Genomic DNA, 12,085 nt, shown 5'->3' with positions numbered 1-12,085 from the left:
ATCACAACATGCGGCTCCGAGAGCGAATGACGGAGGTAATGCTCAGGGAGCGCCCCCTGGGAAAAGATAGTCCAAACGACCTCAAACAAGGAGACCTGGTGATAGTTCTTAATGACGCTCCGCAGCCTCGTCGCTCAATGGCCCATAGACACCCAGATGGTTCGCGCCACGTTGGTCACTCCCGATGAAGATCGTAGGGATCGAGCGGACACAGGTAGAGGTAGAGCGATACGGACAGCCAGGCTCAACCTTCAAGGTACACAAGGAAAAAGTCCGAAAGTTTAAGAAAAGTGAGGATCCCGAGCTAGAAACGTTGACGAGGGAGTACCTAGAGAGGATGGGCGGCGAGCCGGAGGGGCTGGTAGAGGAAAAGAGTACGTACAGGCGCCTCAGGATCTACATTGACCCAGAGACTCGCGAAGGTCTGGAGCACTTCCTCGGGATTCCTGCGGTCCCGTATTGAGCTAGGAGGGGGGTTGGTGCGTCGAGACATAACAGCTCAATGACGGGCCGTCAACGGGGTTTTTGATATAAGGGAGACAGAGGGCAACATGGCGACACACACTCCTGACGCGATGCCCCTATTCCGCGACTCAGACGACGAGCTCAGCATTAGCAGGCCGTCCCCCATCACCCAACAGGACACATCATTCTGTCCTGCAGTGCCCCGGGCGGCACCGCGTAGTACGACGGCTCAATGAGCTCAGTTGGATATGACGGCTCACGACCTGGTAACGGTGTTTGTTTTTCGCGACAAAAAAGTGCGCGACAAACACTCGCACATGGGAAGATGCTATTTCCTGCGTTCAATCTCCCGGAGCTTCCGATGACTGGCACAACACTGTGGGTCGACGAAAAGGTGGGGGAGAGGGAACGAGAGTGGCTTCAGCTACCGGGCGACAGCGGTGGCTCAGACTGAGTGTGCGAGCAAGACAGCTGCTCCAGCGACGACCCACCTCCGCGCGGATGCGACCCACCCCCGCGCGGATGCTTGCGCCATGAAGATTATGGGGTGGAACTCCCGTGGCGAAGAGTCTCGAGGTGGCGAAAAGTGCACGTTACCATGGACGACGAAAGGCAGATCTGTACCTTTGAGACCCTGGATTCCCGTTACAGCTTCTATTCTTGTCCGTGGTCTGAGCCCCCTTGAATCTAAGCCCCTTGGCGGATGATCGGTGCAGGGTGCGGGGATGGAAGGTAACTGTGGCTGGTCTCGTTGTTAGAAGTGTCGATGGATGCATGTGAAGCTATGGCACACGGTGTACCGTACTGTAATGACTGCTGAATGAGAAGAAAGTTACCACGACTGGAAGGAGTGCGACCCTGTCGGAGACAAGGCTCGCCATCCGGACAGGACGCGCGCTGAGAGGTACCAGGAATAACCCCTCGCCCCCTCGGTGTTTCGACCACGCTGGAATCATGTGTGTGTGCTTCCGTTAAAACACAGCGCACCAAGTTGAAGGAGGTGTAGTTGAAGGACGCGACGCCCTCCCGCTGACAGCCCGCAGACGGGCCGGTCAGCCTCGATGGCGCACCGCAACGCGGCAAGCTGGGTCCACTCAGGGCGGGGTCCATGTTTTTGCCAAGACTCGAAAGCTTGCTGCACCAGGGTGTTTGACACGTGTCGTCGTTGAGGCCGTGGTTTACAGCACTCAGACGCCCTGGACGTGTATTCGGTTGGAGCGCAGTTTAGGACCGCGGGCGCGTTGGATTTAAATTCCACGACGCGGCGCTAGGAGGTTGCTGCGGATCATTACGACTGAAGTGCCAACTGACAGCGTCGAGCAGAGTGGACAAATGACGAGCGTGGTGTCAAGCGGGAGTGCAGAGGGCGTATCTGTCCCGGAGGAGGCGATGCCGGCGGCCGGGTCGCCGCCTTCTGGGTCGACGGGAGGGTTGCACGGGGACCGCGTGGTGCGACGGGTTCCCGTGTACCTGAACAGGATTGACGAGTCTTCGGAGGTGTCGTTGTTGCAGTGTCCGTTACGGCCGGTGTACCGTCCGTACGGCGACCACGGTCGGTTGGTTTCGATCGCCCGAGGTGTGGATTCGAAGAAGCTGCAGATGAAGTACGAGCTTAACACGGGTGGGCCGCACTATGACGAGGGGAAGCGGCAGTTGCTGGAGCACCTGCAGGAGTCGAAGCGGACGGGACGTCGTTTGACTCCCGAGGAGGAGGTGCAACTAGAGAGTCTTCGTTTTCACAAACTCTGTTCTACGCGCGGAACGGATGAGTGTGACTATGCAATCGGTCTGGTCCACCGCGGGCGCTTCTTCCTGACGCCGGTTGGACACGTGTTGCAACTGAAGCCGGACTTCAGCCACCTCGACCAAGAGGAGCAACTGGCGGAAAAAAGCGGCAAACAAACCGCAGCCGCACACAACGAAGAGAAGGAACGCACACCGGACAAGGCCACGAGCCCTCTTAGCGCTGACGCTACGGCCCCCGCCGGCGCACCCGCCGGCTTGAGCGCACGTCTCAAGGTCGAAACCCCCGGCCAGAAACGCCGCGCCGCACTCAGCGAGCCCTACCAAGTCGTAGACAGCGTTTTCGACGCAGACAGTCCCGAGACGGCAGACATCGTGAAGCAACTTGTGACATTCCCTATCAGATATCGCCAGGAAATCGAGTCTGATATTCAACAGGTCGACATTGATGAACTGCTGGGCATCACTTCCGACAGCCCCCCCGCCCCAGCCCCGCCGAAGCCGAAGTACGAGATCCGGTCGCGACGTGGTTTCAAGCCGGAGACGATTCCTCGGATAATTTTGGACGGCGATGTGTCTCGCTATTATGAGACGATATGCTCTGGATGCGCTGTGTCGACGCTGGCGGGGACTACGACTCAGTTGGAAGGTCAGGATGCGGCGACGAGTGCTGGAGTGGGTGTAGGTCCGTTGTCATTTTTGGCGTTGTCCCGTTTGTCGATAAAGGAGCAGGTTCGGCGTATCATGTCGATTCGTCAGATGGAGTATTTCGCTGACATTAAACAGTTGGTGACAAGTTCTACGGTAACGGATGAAGATCTGGTCAAGTATTTAGGTGAAGTTGCCATCCCCATCCACGGCATATGGGTGGCATCGAGCGAGGTGGCTGTCGCACCTATAGCCGCGGGGAGTGGACCTATGGGGAGTGGACTTGCGGGGAGTGGACTTGCGGGGAGTGGACCTGCGGGGAGTGGACGTTATTATGAGTTGGAGAAATTGACGCGAGATGTGGTGTTGTGTTTATTTGTCAAGAAACGACCAGTGGATAGGCAGCAATTGAAGAAGATGACGCAGCTGCCATCTGAGCGATTGGGTAAAGTTTTGGCCGGACTTTATAATGTTGTGGATGGCAAATATGTGCCTCGTCTTAATCCAGATCCGGAATTCATGCAACGGTATCCAACACTTTGCGCGGCCGTAGAGACTGAGTGGTCGCCGAAAAGGGCGCAGGAAATAATGAAACGAATCGCAGAATTCAATGCAGCCGAAACCTCAAAACGCGCTCACTTCATGACAGCTGCCGATGGAGGACGAGTTATTGATACATTGGACTCCACACGCGTGCGCACACTCGTCACCAATTGCCTTAGCCGCTATGGTGCCAGCAGTGAAGACTTTGTCCTCGAACAGGTCCGCAACGCGCTGCAAAAAGATATCGAACGAGATATCAGCGAACAACTCGAAGGTGAAACTAGCTCCATGGTTCGCAGTAAACTACTCGAGACACATAACGCCATGGCTGAAGCCCTCAAGTCTATGAACTGTTCAGATATACGAATCGTACTCTTACATTGCGCTATTAATTTAGGGGGCTTATGGGTCCTACAAAAAATTGGCAACCACCACATTGACCCCTACCGAGCACTTGTCCTCTCCCTCTACAAACGCGATATGGAAGCCGGGATCACCAAAAAGGACTTCCATGAAGCCTGCATCAAACATCTCAACCGCCAATGCGACCTCCCTGATGTCCAGTATCGAGCCGTCTTCAAGTACGCCGGCACACACACTCTTCTGTCGCGCACACACACTCTTCTGTCGCGCACACACGCGCGCACACACATTCTTATGTCGCTCTTTTTAGGGAAGTTAGCGTCAATATTAGCGGTCGTTGGTATTTTAAAGGTTCCAAGACCGTTCAAGATGGAAAGAATGATGAGGACGAATAAAAGATTTTCTCGTCGGTTTGTTTGTAGGTTTGCTGTCTCTATGTTATTGGCATATAGTACAGTTGGGATTTCTATACAGCTGCAATCCTGTTAGGCAGGGATAGAGTGAACCATCGTAGTTGTAGTGGTAATAGCTGGTCTTGATTGCCCCAGTGAGTATTGCGATGGCCTTGGAGACCACGAGATGTCCGATAAGTTGATTGGTTGATGCAATCGCTGGCACAGTTCGTTTAAGTACATCTTTCTGTTCGGATTTGGTGAGAGGGGGAAAGTTGTATTTTTGGCACAGTAGTAGCGTGTTATCATTCAACCAGTCTAGATGATCGTCATTGTCCAAATCAAGTTCGTTGCTTGGGAATTCTTCTGGCCACTGTATTAATGCGGCAAAATCTATAAAGGTGCCCAGAATGGATGTATGCAGAATGCTTACGAACGCAGTGTTTGTTGGACCTAGGTTTTTGTGCTATGGAGCAGAGTGGCACTTTAGCGTCTGGATCGTCCAGGAAGTTGTTGACGGTACATTCAAAGCAGGCTGAGGTATCTGTCAAGGGGAGTATGACTCTGCAATGTCCCATAAGTGAGTCGGTACCGCCATCAATTAATGGAATATTAATATTCTCATTTTTATACAAACGATAGATGACCGAGTTAAGCCATCGCCGTGACTCAACATTATCCAATCCACTCAATATACAATCAAACTGAGAGTAAAAATTCAAAGGTTTATCTTGAAGTCGGCAATGATGTGCAGTTATCAACGCATCAGGGTACGCATGACCTAACCGTTCTCGAGCTACTTCCGCCTTAGGACGACCCACATCCTCCTGACGGAACAAAATTTGACGATTCAAATTGCTGTTATCCGCTATGTCCATATCAATCAAATCCACTTGACAAAATCCAGACCCCAATAAAGCCTTGGCCACGTAGTTTCCGATCCCACCTACTCCGGCCACCAGGATGTGAGCCGTTCGCAACAGCTCCAACGGTACGTCTTCCCCATTAGACCCGTCTTCCACCGTTCTACTATCTTCCGCCGTTCTACTATCTTCCGTCATTCTGTCCTCCGTCATGTTTTTAAACCACTAATGCCCATGGAAAATAAATGGATGTAGCTGAACCAGCACTCCAAGGAAACGACCGATATGAAATAGATGACTCTGCTGGATACCTTGGTGAAGGAACATACGGACGCGTGTGCAAAGGACGAGATAAACTAACCAACGAGTAATTAACCATCACGACGATGACCGGCTACAACCACGGGACCTATGACCACCACCGACCACCACGGGACCACCACCGACCACCACGGGACCACCACCGGACCACCATGGGACCACCACCCACATGGGACCACCACCCACCATGGGACCACCTCCATGGGACAAACATCACAGTCGTATAGTATATATGCTATAAAAATGATTAAGCAAAAAAATACGGAAGACACCCGTAATTTATCTGAGTTACGACAACCAACATGGTTTTACGGAGTATCGAAACAAGTTTACCAAGAAATTATGATAATGAAGGAGTTGGTTCATCCGAATTTGATTGGTGTGACGGATGTGTATTTTGGTAAGAATTCGATAAATCTTGTTATGCCATTGATGCGAACGGATCTGAGAGCAATGTTGGATAAGCGGACGTTGACAGAGAGTCAAATGAAGTCTGTTATGCAGCAATTATTGAGAGGGATTTATGCGTTACATTCTAACTGGTTTCTGCATCGTGACTTGACGCCTGGTAATGTGTTTCTAACTCAAGATGGATTAATAAAAGTAGCTGATTATGGCCTAGCGACTACTTACGGAGGTCCTAAGCGTGTTCCATTGTTGGACACGGTAGTGACATTATGGTATCGATCGCCGGAACTTCTCTTTAATGCGGATTTGTACCAAGACAAAGTGGATATCTGGTCATGCGGATGTATTATGGGTGAAGTATTACGAGGAGGTAAGGTGTTATTTAATGGACAAGATGAAATAGATCAATTAAAAAAAATATTCTGTGTTACTGGAACACCTTCAGCCTTTGACACCAAAAATAACACAGACGATAAACCACTCTGGCCAGAAGCACGTGCTCTGTTAAAATTCGAAGCTTTCACCTTTAAACAACCAACCCACTGGAGCGAAATAATACCTACTGCAAGCCCTCTTGCCATTGACCTATTAGGAAAAATGCTTCTACTTGACCCCAACAAAAGACCGTCTGCCAAGGAAGCACTCGAACACCCCTGGTTCACCACACCGCCACTGCCCGTACATCACAAAAAGCTCCCCGTCATTGACTAATCCGAAACAACGAACGCAATACTACGATGCAAGCAATGGAAGGGGAGCACTACGCAAGCAATAGAAAGAAAGTGCTAAGACCTAAGAAGACCGTGCCGCTTAATTTCTGAACGGGCTTTCGATCGCGGTTGTACTGCATTCAAGTGCCGTTGTACAGCTTTCGTGTAGTTGGGCCAACTTTTCTTGTGTGCTACGGCTATTGATGTGTCGGTCAATGGACCCGTCTTCGGCCACAAAGTACACCAGTACTGACCTTGCTAGTTCTTTTCTTCGTTCGGTAGTGCGTCTGTCATTCACTGGTTGATCGCCATCATCAACTGGTTGGTCGCCATCATCAACTGGTTGCTTATCAGCTAATTGGTGACACTTGGCTGCGTCACCCGTATCTTTAATACAGGCTTCCGCTATGGTCTGGAGGAGTTTCTTCGTATCTATTCTTTTGTTAAGAATTTGCAGGCGTTCTTCCTTGCTGGATATTTTGCCCGTGCACATGCTGCGGAGGACCAGGGGACAGATTTCGATTTCTAAAGGTTTCAGACCTAATTGTCCCCGCCTTGCATTTACCATTGCTCCTCCCTTAAGTGTTTCTTGGCTCAAGACCAAACATTCTAGACGCTCATCTACCCCTGCTACTCCCACGCCCTCAACGTCCAACTCACTAATTTCGACCCGGAGCGTCGAATCTACCTTTACAAACTCCATCACTGACGTAACATTGATAGCTTGTTCCTTCCAGACTTGTTTTTTCGCAAAAGAACAACTCTGGGATTGGCGGTAACCGAGGTCTTCAGCGAACCCAATAACACAAGACTTTAACATATACTCCCTCGTTCTGTAACTGTAAGCCATTAGTCTTGCGCACTCATCTTTATTTTGAACAGTACTGTCCGGCATCAGACCTAAAAGTAGAATCGAATCACCCTTCGAACGTAGCAGCTGAAAACACCGAAACAGAACTAAACAATGGCCATCATGACAACCATCCAGGCTACCACCAAAGGCAATACATTTATACGTGGTCAAGGCTGTTGTTGCAGCCATTGTCCCGGTCGTAGCCATGCTCTCGGTCCTAGCCATGCTCCCGGTCGTAGCCATTGTCCCGGTCATAGCCATGCTCTCGGTCCTAGCCATGCTCCCGGTCGTAGCCATTGTCCCCGTCGTAGCCATTGTCCCGGTCGTAGCCATGGTCGCCGAAAGATCGGCGAATTTTGACAGATCGACAACGCAGTGTTTCGTGCAATTTCGGACTTGGTCGGACATCACTTCGTACCAGATCGGGGCGTGCGTAGCCTTCAGCCATCGTTCTTGCAGTCTCCGTTCTTCTGGACTAGCCAACTCGCAAGGACCCGATGATGGAATCTGCATCAGGTACCGGGCGTTTGAAAAGCTCACGACAAGCTTGATGTCCTTCGGCAGCTGTTCTCGAATCGTCTCATATATTTCTTTTATCGTTTGTATCGGCGTAGACTTGTCCACACTGACCCTGACTAGTTGAACCCCATCTTCGAACCTGAGCTTCCTCAGCGACTCCAGTCTGAGCTGGGATGTGAATAATTCTTCCTGTTCCCCTTTGTGGTCCTCCTGTTGTTGTTCCCCTTTGTGGTCCTCCTGTTGTTGTTCCTCCTGTTCCTCCCCTTTGTGTTCATCTTTGTGGTCCTCTTTGTGTTGCTTTGTATTCTTGGGTTCTTGGTCTGTTGGTACACACTTAGTGTGTGGTGTGTGCGCTGGTATGACTAGGTAGGTCAGCCACATCCATCCAGGTTTAAAAAATCGCTAGTTGTTCTTCTGGCATTTTTCGTGGGCGTCTGTTTCGCAAGCGGCCTTGTTCCGGACCGAGTCGACCTGGATGGTGGTGTGCAGCACGTGGAACTTGCGCTGGACGAGGCTGGTGGCACATTCGAGTACCTGTTCCGCGGCGCAGTCGCCCTCGACCACCAAATGGCAGGCCATCGCCGGCGTACCGGGCCCCAGCGACCAGATATGCAGGTCATGCAACCCACTCACTTCCGGAATCTTCTTCAACTCCACCGCCACCGCCTCAGCACTAATACCCCGTGGAACACCCTCCATCAACAACATCAACGCCTCCTGAATCAAACCCAACGTAGTGCAAACCACGATCGCCGCAAACACCAAAGTGCACACCGGGTCCGCCGCCGTCCAATTCGGCTTCATGTAAATCAAGACACCCGCCACCGCCACGCCCACGTTCTGCAACAGATCACCCAACGTGTGCAGATACGCAGCCATCACGTTCCAGTTACCCTCCATCCCACGCGCACAAACCTCAACCGGAACGTCCGCCACCTCCACATATGCTGCATCCGCCTAAAATATACTCCCAATCAAAGCCCCCCCCCCCCCCCGTAATCTCGTGCGATCTAGCAACTAGGAAATGTCAGTGAAATAAAGTAGTGCGAGACCCCGTTGCGCGTCCTACCGTGATAATGTCGTCCAGCTGACAGGTGGTGGGGTTGCTAAGTCTTTTTATGACTTCACCTGCTCTAATGTAGCCTTCCACAGCATTGCCTTGCAGGAATGGTGTGCCCTCACTGAGTGACTGGTTGGACTCGCTCTTCTGTCCGTGCTGACTCTCGACGCCGCTGCTACACGGAAGCAAGTGGTGTTCGTGGCTGGATCCCTCGCCCACCTCGTTGTGGTGGTGATGGTGGTGGTGGTGGTGGTCGCCACTGAGGATGAGCGCAATCGCCACGTTGCTCAGGATCCCGAACGCCGCGGTCACGATCATCACCGGCGCGCGCACCTCCGCCGGGTTCCACAACCGCCGCAGCGCCTCAATCACAAGCCATATCGTCAACAGCCAGATAATCATAATTGAGATGAACGCGCCGACCATCTCGGCACGCTGGTATCCGAAACTCAACTTGTCTGTTGGAGGTAATTGGGACATGTAAATCGAAGCCAGACTGATCCCGAATGAACAAAGGTCACTGAGCATGTGCGCGGCATCCGTGATGATGGCCAATGACCCTGCGTACAATCCTGCCGCTATTTCAACCACCATAAAGACACCCTAAAACACCGTACGTCTCTCCCGATACGCCGTGATCAAGCGGCAGCCTTGTTAAGCAGCCCTCGATGAGCTTCGCCTATCCGTCTGCCCCGGCGGCGGTGGTGGTCGTCCCATGGGTGGGTGGGTGGGTGGGCTTACGCATATGAGTGATGCAGCAAGCAGTTTCCTCTTCGAAGATTCATGACTGTTGCCTCCGTGGCTGCCCATTTCTCCTCATATATATGCTGATGAAAAAACCTCCCAGCGCGTGACCCACCAGACTGCCACGCGCCGCTGCGTTATGGTGCTGCGTTATGGCGCCACCATTTAGGAAACGGTTTGTTGGGGCGGGGGTTCGAAGATGATGTCGACGCTGTCGTGTATGGCGAGTACTTCGGAGATGCAGCGTTTGATGTAATCCTGTTGGCGTTTGAGAAGAAGTGGGTGCGGCGTGTCAACAAGTTTAATGCTTTTGAAGTAGGCGTGATGATAGTAAGTTTCGCGACATTTCATAAGCGCAGTGCGTTCGCACTCAGAGTCTCCGATACTAACAAGGACCGCGCGATTGTAAAGGAGCGAGTCATAACCGGAACGCACACGTGTGTGGCGCCAACCACGCCACCAACGTTGACCCGAGGAAGGCGGGAGACTGCGGTTGCGAGTCCGAGGTTCGCGCGTACGTCCCTCCGCCGGACTCGTGGTTGCCGGGGCATCAGTCGGCTGTAACAGCTTGAGCATAAGTGTCTGGAAGGCACACATCTTCCACATCTCCGGCGGCACCTCTTCGGCGGCGGTACGGTTGTGGGCTAGGTAGGTGTCTCGGGCACTGATGATGGGAACTTTATACTTCTTCACGGCTTGTAACAACTTGGGCATGAACTTGGACGCAGAGATCTCTACCCAAGGCAACTGCGCGTTAGTAATGATGTACATCTGGTCGGAGTTCTGGGCGCAAGAGCGCAACATTTCAATGGAAGACAACTCCAGCCTCCGTAACAGAACGCGATCCTCTGACGACAAATGCTTCAAGTCGAACATCGTCCACATCTCATTGCCACCGTCCCAAGATTCTTTGCGATATTTGCGATTTAAAGCCGACTGGACCTTCCGCATCCAACTTGTCGGAAACAACGTGTCGTCCCAGTCCAAAACGATGGCGATCCCGCTTGTTCGGTTGTCCTTGGCATTCAAGCAACGAGTCTGCAACGCAGAACATAACGACTCAGCTCCAATCTCGTACGGCCATTCCGTCTTCAGTGTCGTACCCGCCGCCATCAGGCGGCTTCTCTCAGCTGACTTGTTTTCAGAACGACTCACCTCAAACGGGTCACGACCCGATATCTCATGGCACGGCTTCTGCCTCTTGCCCTGGTACGCGTCATGCCGATTGTCCGATAATACGTCCTCTCCGATGTTTGACGATGCCGTAGTGCTCAACGTTGACGATAGAGCGTCGTTTGTGGTAGTAATTCTGCTCCTGAAGAGACGTCCAGCACGACTGTTCATTGCTGCGAAAGAACCGTAATACTCAGCCACCGATACACCAAATCCAGCCAACACAGACCCCGCCAATGTTCGATCGAGAAAATCTCAGAAAACGTACAAACATGTCATACCGATGTAGCTCTTGTTTCTTCACTTATAAATCATCCAGTCCGATGTTTCCCAACGATCGATCTAATAGGTTTTCCTCGATTCGGCAGTGCCTGAGTAGTTCCTAGGCGGTTGTTGGAGCAGACTTGACTGATATTTCCCGATAGCACACGTGTGCGATTGGGCCATTTAATGCGCGGTCGCGCATTTCCCAGCGTTTTACCAACCAATATAAGCATCTGAACACTTTCTTTTTCCATGCTGACACAGCCGACGTCTAGGGTACCTTCGTTTGAGGTGCGGGCTGCTGTTACGAGCTCCCCTTTGCCATGCGCGTGTACCCAATATGCGTTACATCGGTTTCTCATGGAGCTGAGTGGTGTTTACGACGTGATGATAGTTCCCCCCGAGATGAATGTGCCTACTAGATCTAATACGAATACTGTTATTAGAGTGTTCTACCGATCGTCTAGAATTGACATTGGGGTAAGGCACTATCTCTCTGAGCCGCTAGTCTGCAGGTCACTGGTGTGTTCCTCGCTGTGTGCTCCTCGGGTGTTTGCCACTCCCATCTTCGTGTAGGGTGTATTTGAGGTGTTGGAGGAGCAAGGTCAGGAACTATATAGTTTTACAGTGGTCAACCAGAGCCGAGGTCCGTATGACCCGAAGATCGAGACAACGGTTGTTCGGGCGCCTAACAAACTCAAGGCAGCTCTCGTCAGAGCGCATTTGGCATCAGTAAGCGACCATACGATGAACTATTTGTTATGTAGTTGCCGGGTATCATATTTTGCGGTATCATCAACGTGAAAGACATCGTGGTGATTCATGACGCGGCTTCCTGTTCGCCGGATGCAGTTCGCACTGCACTCCTGGGATTGATAGGTCACGAAGCATCGCCCAATATGGAGCGTTTAGGCAACTATGAGACGAGTTTGAAAGTCCCACTTTCCATGGCGCTCAACTCACTTGTGGCTACCCTCATGCCGAGCATGTGGATTCTGGAGTACCCCCTCCGTCTC

General features: G+C 51.9%; 8 protein-coding genes across 8 annotated transcripts; 3 read left to right on the top strand and 5 right to left on the bottom strand.

Moving 5' to 3' along the window:
* Positions 1 to 382: 382 nt before the first annotated feature.
* On the bottom strand, positions 383 to 493 carry GNI_132360 (hypothetical protein; the record flags this gene model as incomplete). The annotated part of the gene is made up of 1 exon (XM_011133911.1): positions 383 to 493. A coding segment is annotated over one exon (111 nt), but the record flags the coding sequence as incomplete, so codon positions are not given.
* A 1,304-nt stretch (positions 494 to 1,797) lies between these two features.
* On the top strand, positions 1,798 to 4,157 carry GNI_132350 (putative SIN-like protein; the record flags this gene model as incomplete). The annotated part of the gene is made up of 2 exons (XM_011133910.1): positions 1,798 to 3,980; positions 4,073 to 4,157. 2 exons carry the CDS (start codon positions 1,798 to 1,800, stop codon positions 4,155 to 4,157), a joined length of 2,268 nt encoding a protein of 755 aa, XP_011132212.1.
* A 43-nt stretch (positions 4,158 to 4,200) lies between these two features.
* On the bottom strand, positions 4,201 to 5,230 carry GNI_132340 (putative ubiquitin-activating enzyme E1; the record flags this gene model as incomplete). The annotated part of the gene is made up of 2 exons (XM_011133909.1): positions 4,201 to 4,547; positions 4,588 to 5,230. The coding sequence occupies 2 exons, from the start codon at positions 5,228 to 5,230 to the stop codon at positions 4,201 to 4,203; spliced, it is 990 nt and encodes a 329-aa protein (XP_011132211.1).
* Positions 5,231 to 5,581: 351 nt separating this feature from the next.
* GNI_132330 (cyclin-dependent protein kinase) lies at positions 5,582 to 6,457 on the top strand (the record flags this gene model as incomplete). Its single annotated transcript, XM_011133908.1, has 1 exon — positions 5,582 to 6,457. One exon carries the CDS (start codon positions 5,582 to 5,584, stop codon positions 6,455 to 6,457), a length of 876 nt encoding a protein of 291 aa, XP_011132210.1.
* A 99-nt stretch (positions 6,458 to 6,556) lies between these two features.
* On the bottom strand, positions 6,557 to 8,209 carry GNI_132320 (putative eukaryotic and archaeal enzyme family phosphopantetheine adenylyltransferase domain protein; the record flags this gene model as incomplete). The annotated part of the gene is made up of 1 exon (XM_011133907.1): positions 6,557 to 8,209. One exon carries the CDS (start codon positions 8,207 to 8,209, stop codon positions 6,557 to 6,559), a length of 1,653 nt encoding a protein of 550 aa, XP_011132209.1.
* Positions 8,210 to 8,230: 21 nt separating this feature from the next.
* GNI_132310 (cation efflux family protein) lies at positions 8,231 to 9,698 on the bottom strand (the record flags this gene model as incomplete). The annotated part of the gene is made up of 3 exons (XM_011133906.1): positions 8,231 to 8,785; positions 8,898 to 9,491; positions 9,630 to 9,698. The coding sequence occupies 3 exons, from the start codon at positions 9,696 to 9,698 to the stop codon at positions 8,231 to 8,233; spliced, it is 1,218 nt and encodes a 405-aa protein (XP_011132208.1).
* Positions 9,699 to 9,797: 99 nt separating this feature from the next.
* Positions 9,798 to 10,976, bottom strand: GNI_132300 (hypothetical protein; the record flags this gene model as incomplete). Its single annotated transcript, XM_011133905.1, has 1 exon — positions 9,798 to 10,976. One exon carries the CDS (start codon positions 10,974 to 10,976, stop codon positions 9,798 to 9,800), a length of 1,179 nt encoding a protein of 392 aa, XP_011132207.1.
* A 453-nt stretch (positions 10,977 to 11,429) lies between these two features.
* GNI_132290 (hypothetical protein) lies at positions 11,430 to 11,920 on the top strand (the record flags this gene model as incomplete). The annotated part of the gene is made up of 3 exons (XM_011133904.1): positions 11,430 to 11,549; positions 11,646 to 11,801; positions 11,837 to 11,920. Coding segments are annotated over 3 exons (360 nt in total), but the record flags the coding sequence as incomplete, so codon positions are not given.
* Between the last annotated feature and the right edge of the window lie 165 nt (positions 11,921 to 12,085).

This window comes from Gregarina niphandrodes (genome assembly GCF_000223845.1).
Source record: "Gregarina niphandrodes unplaced genomic scaffold scaffold00033, whole genome shotgun sequence".
Lineage (NCBI taxonomy): Eukaryota > Apicomplexa > Conoidasida > Eugregarinorida > Gregarinidae > Gregarina > Gregarina niphandrodes.
This window is presented reverse-complemented; position numbering and strand designations above follow the sequence as displayed.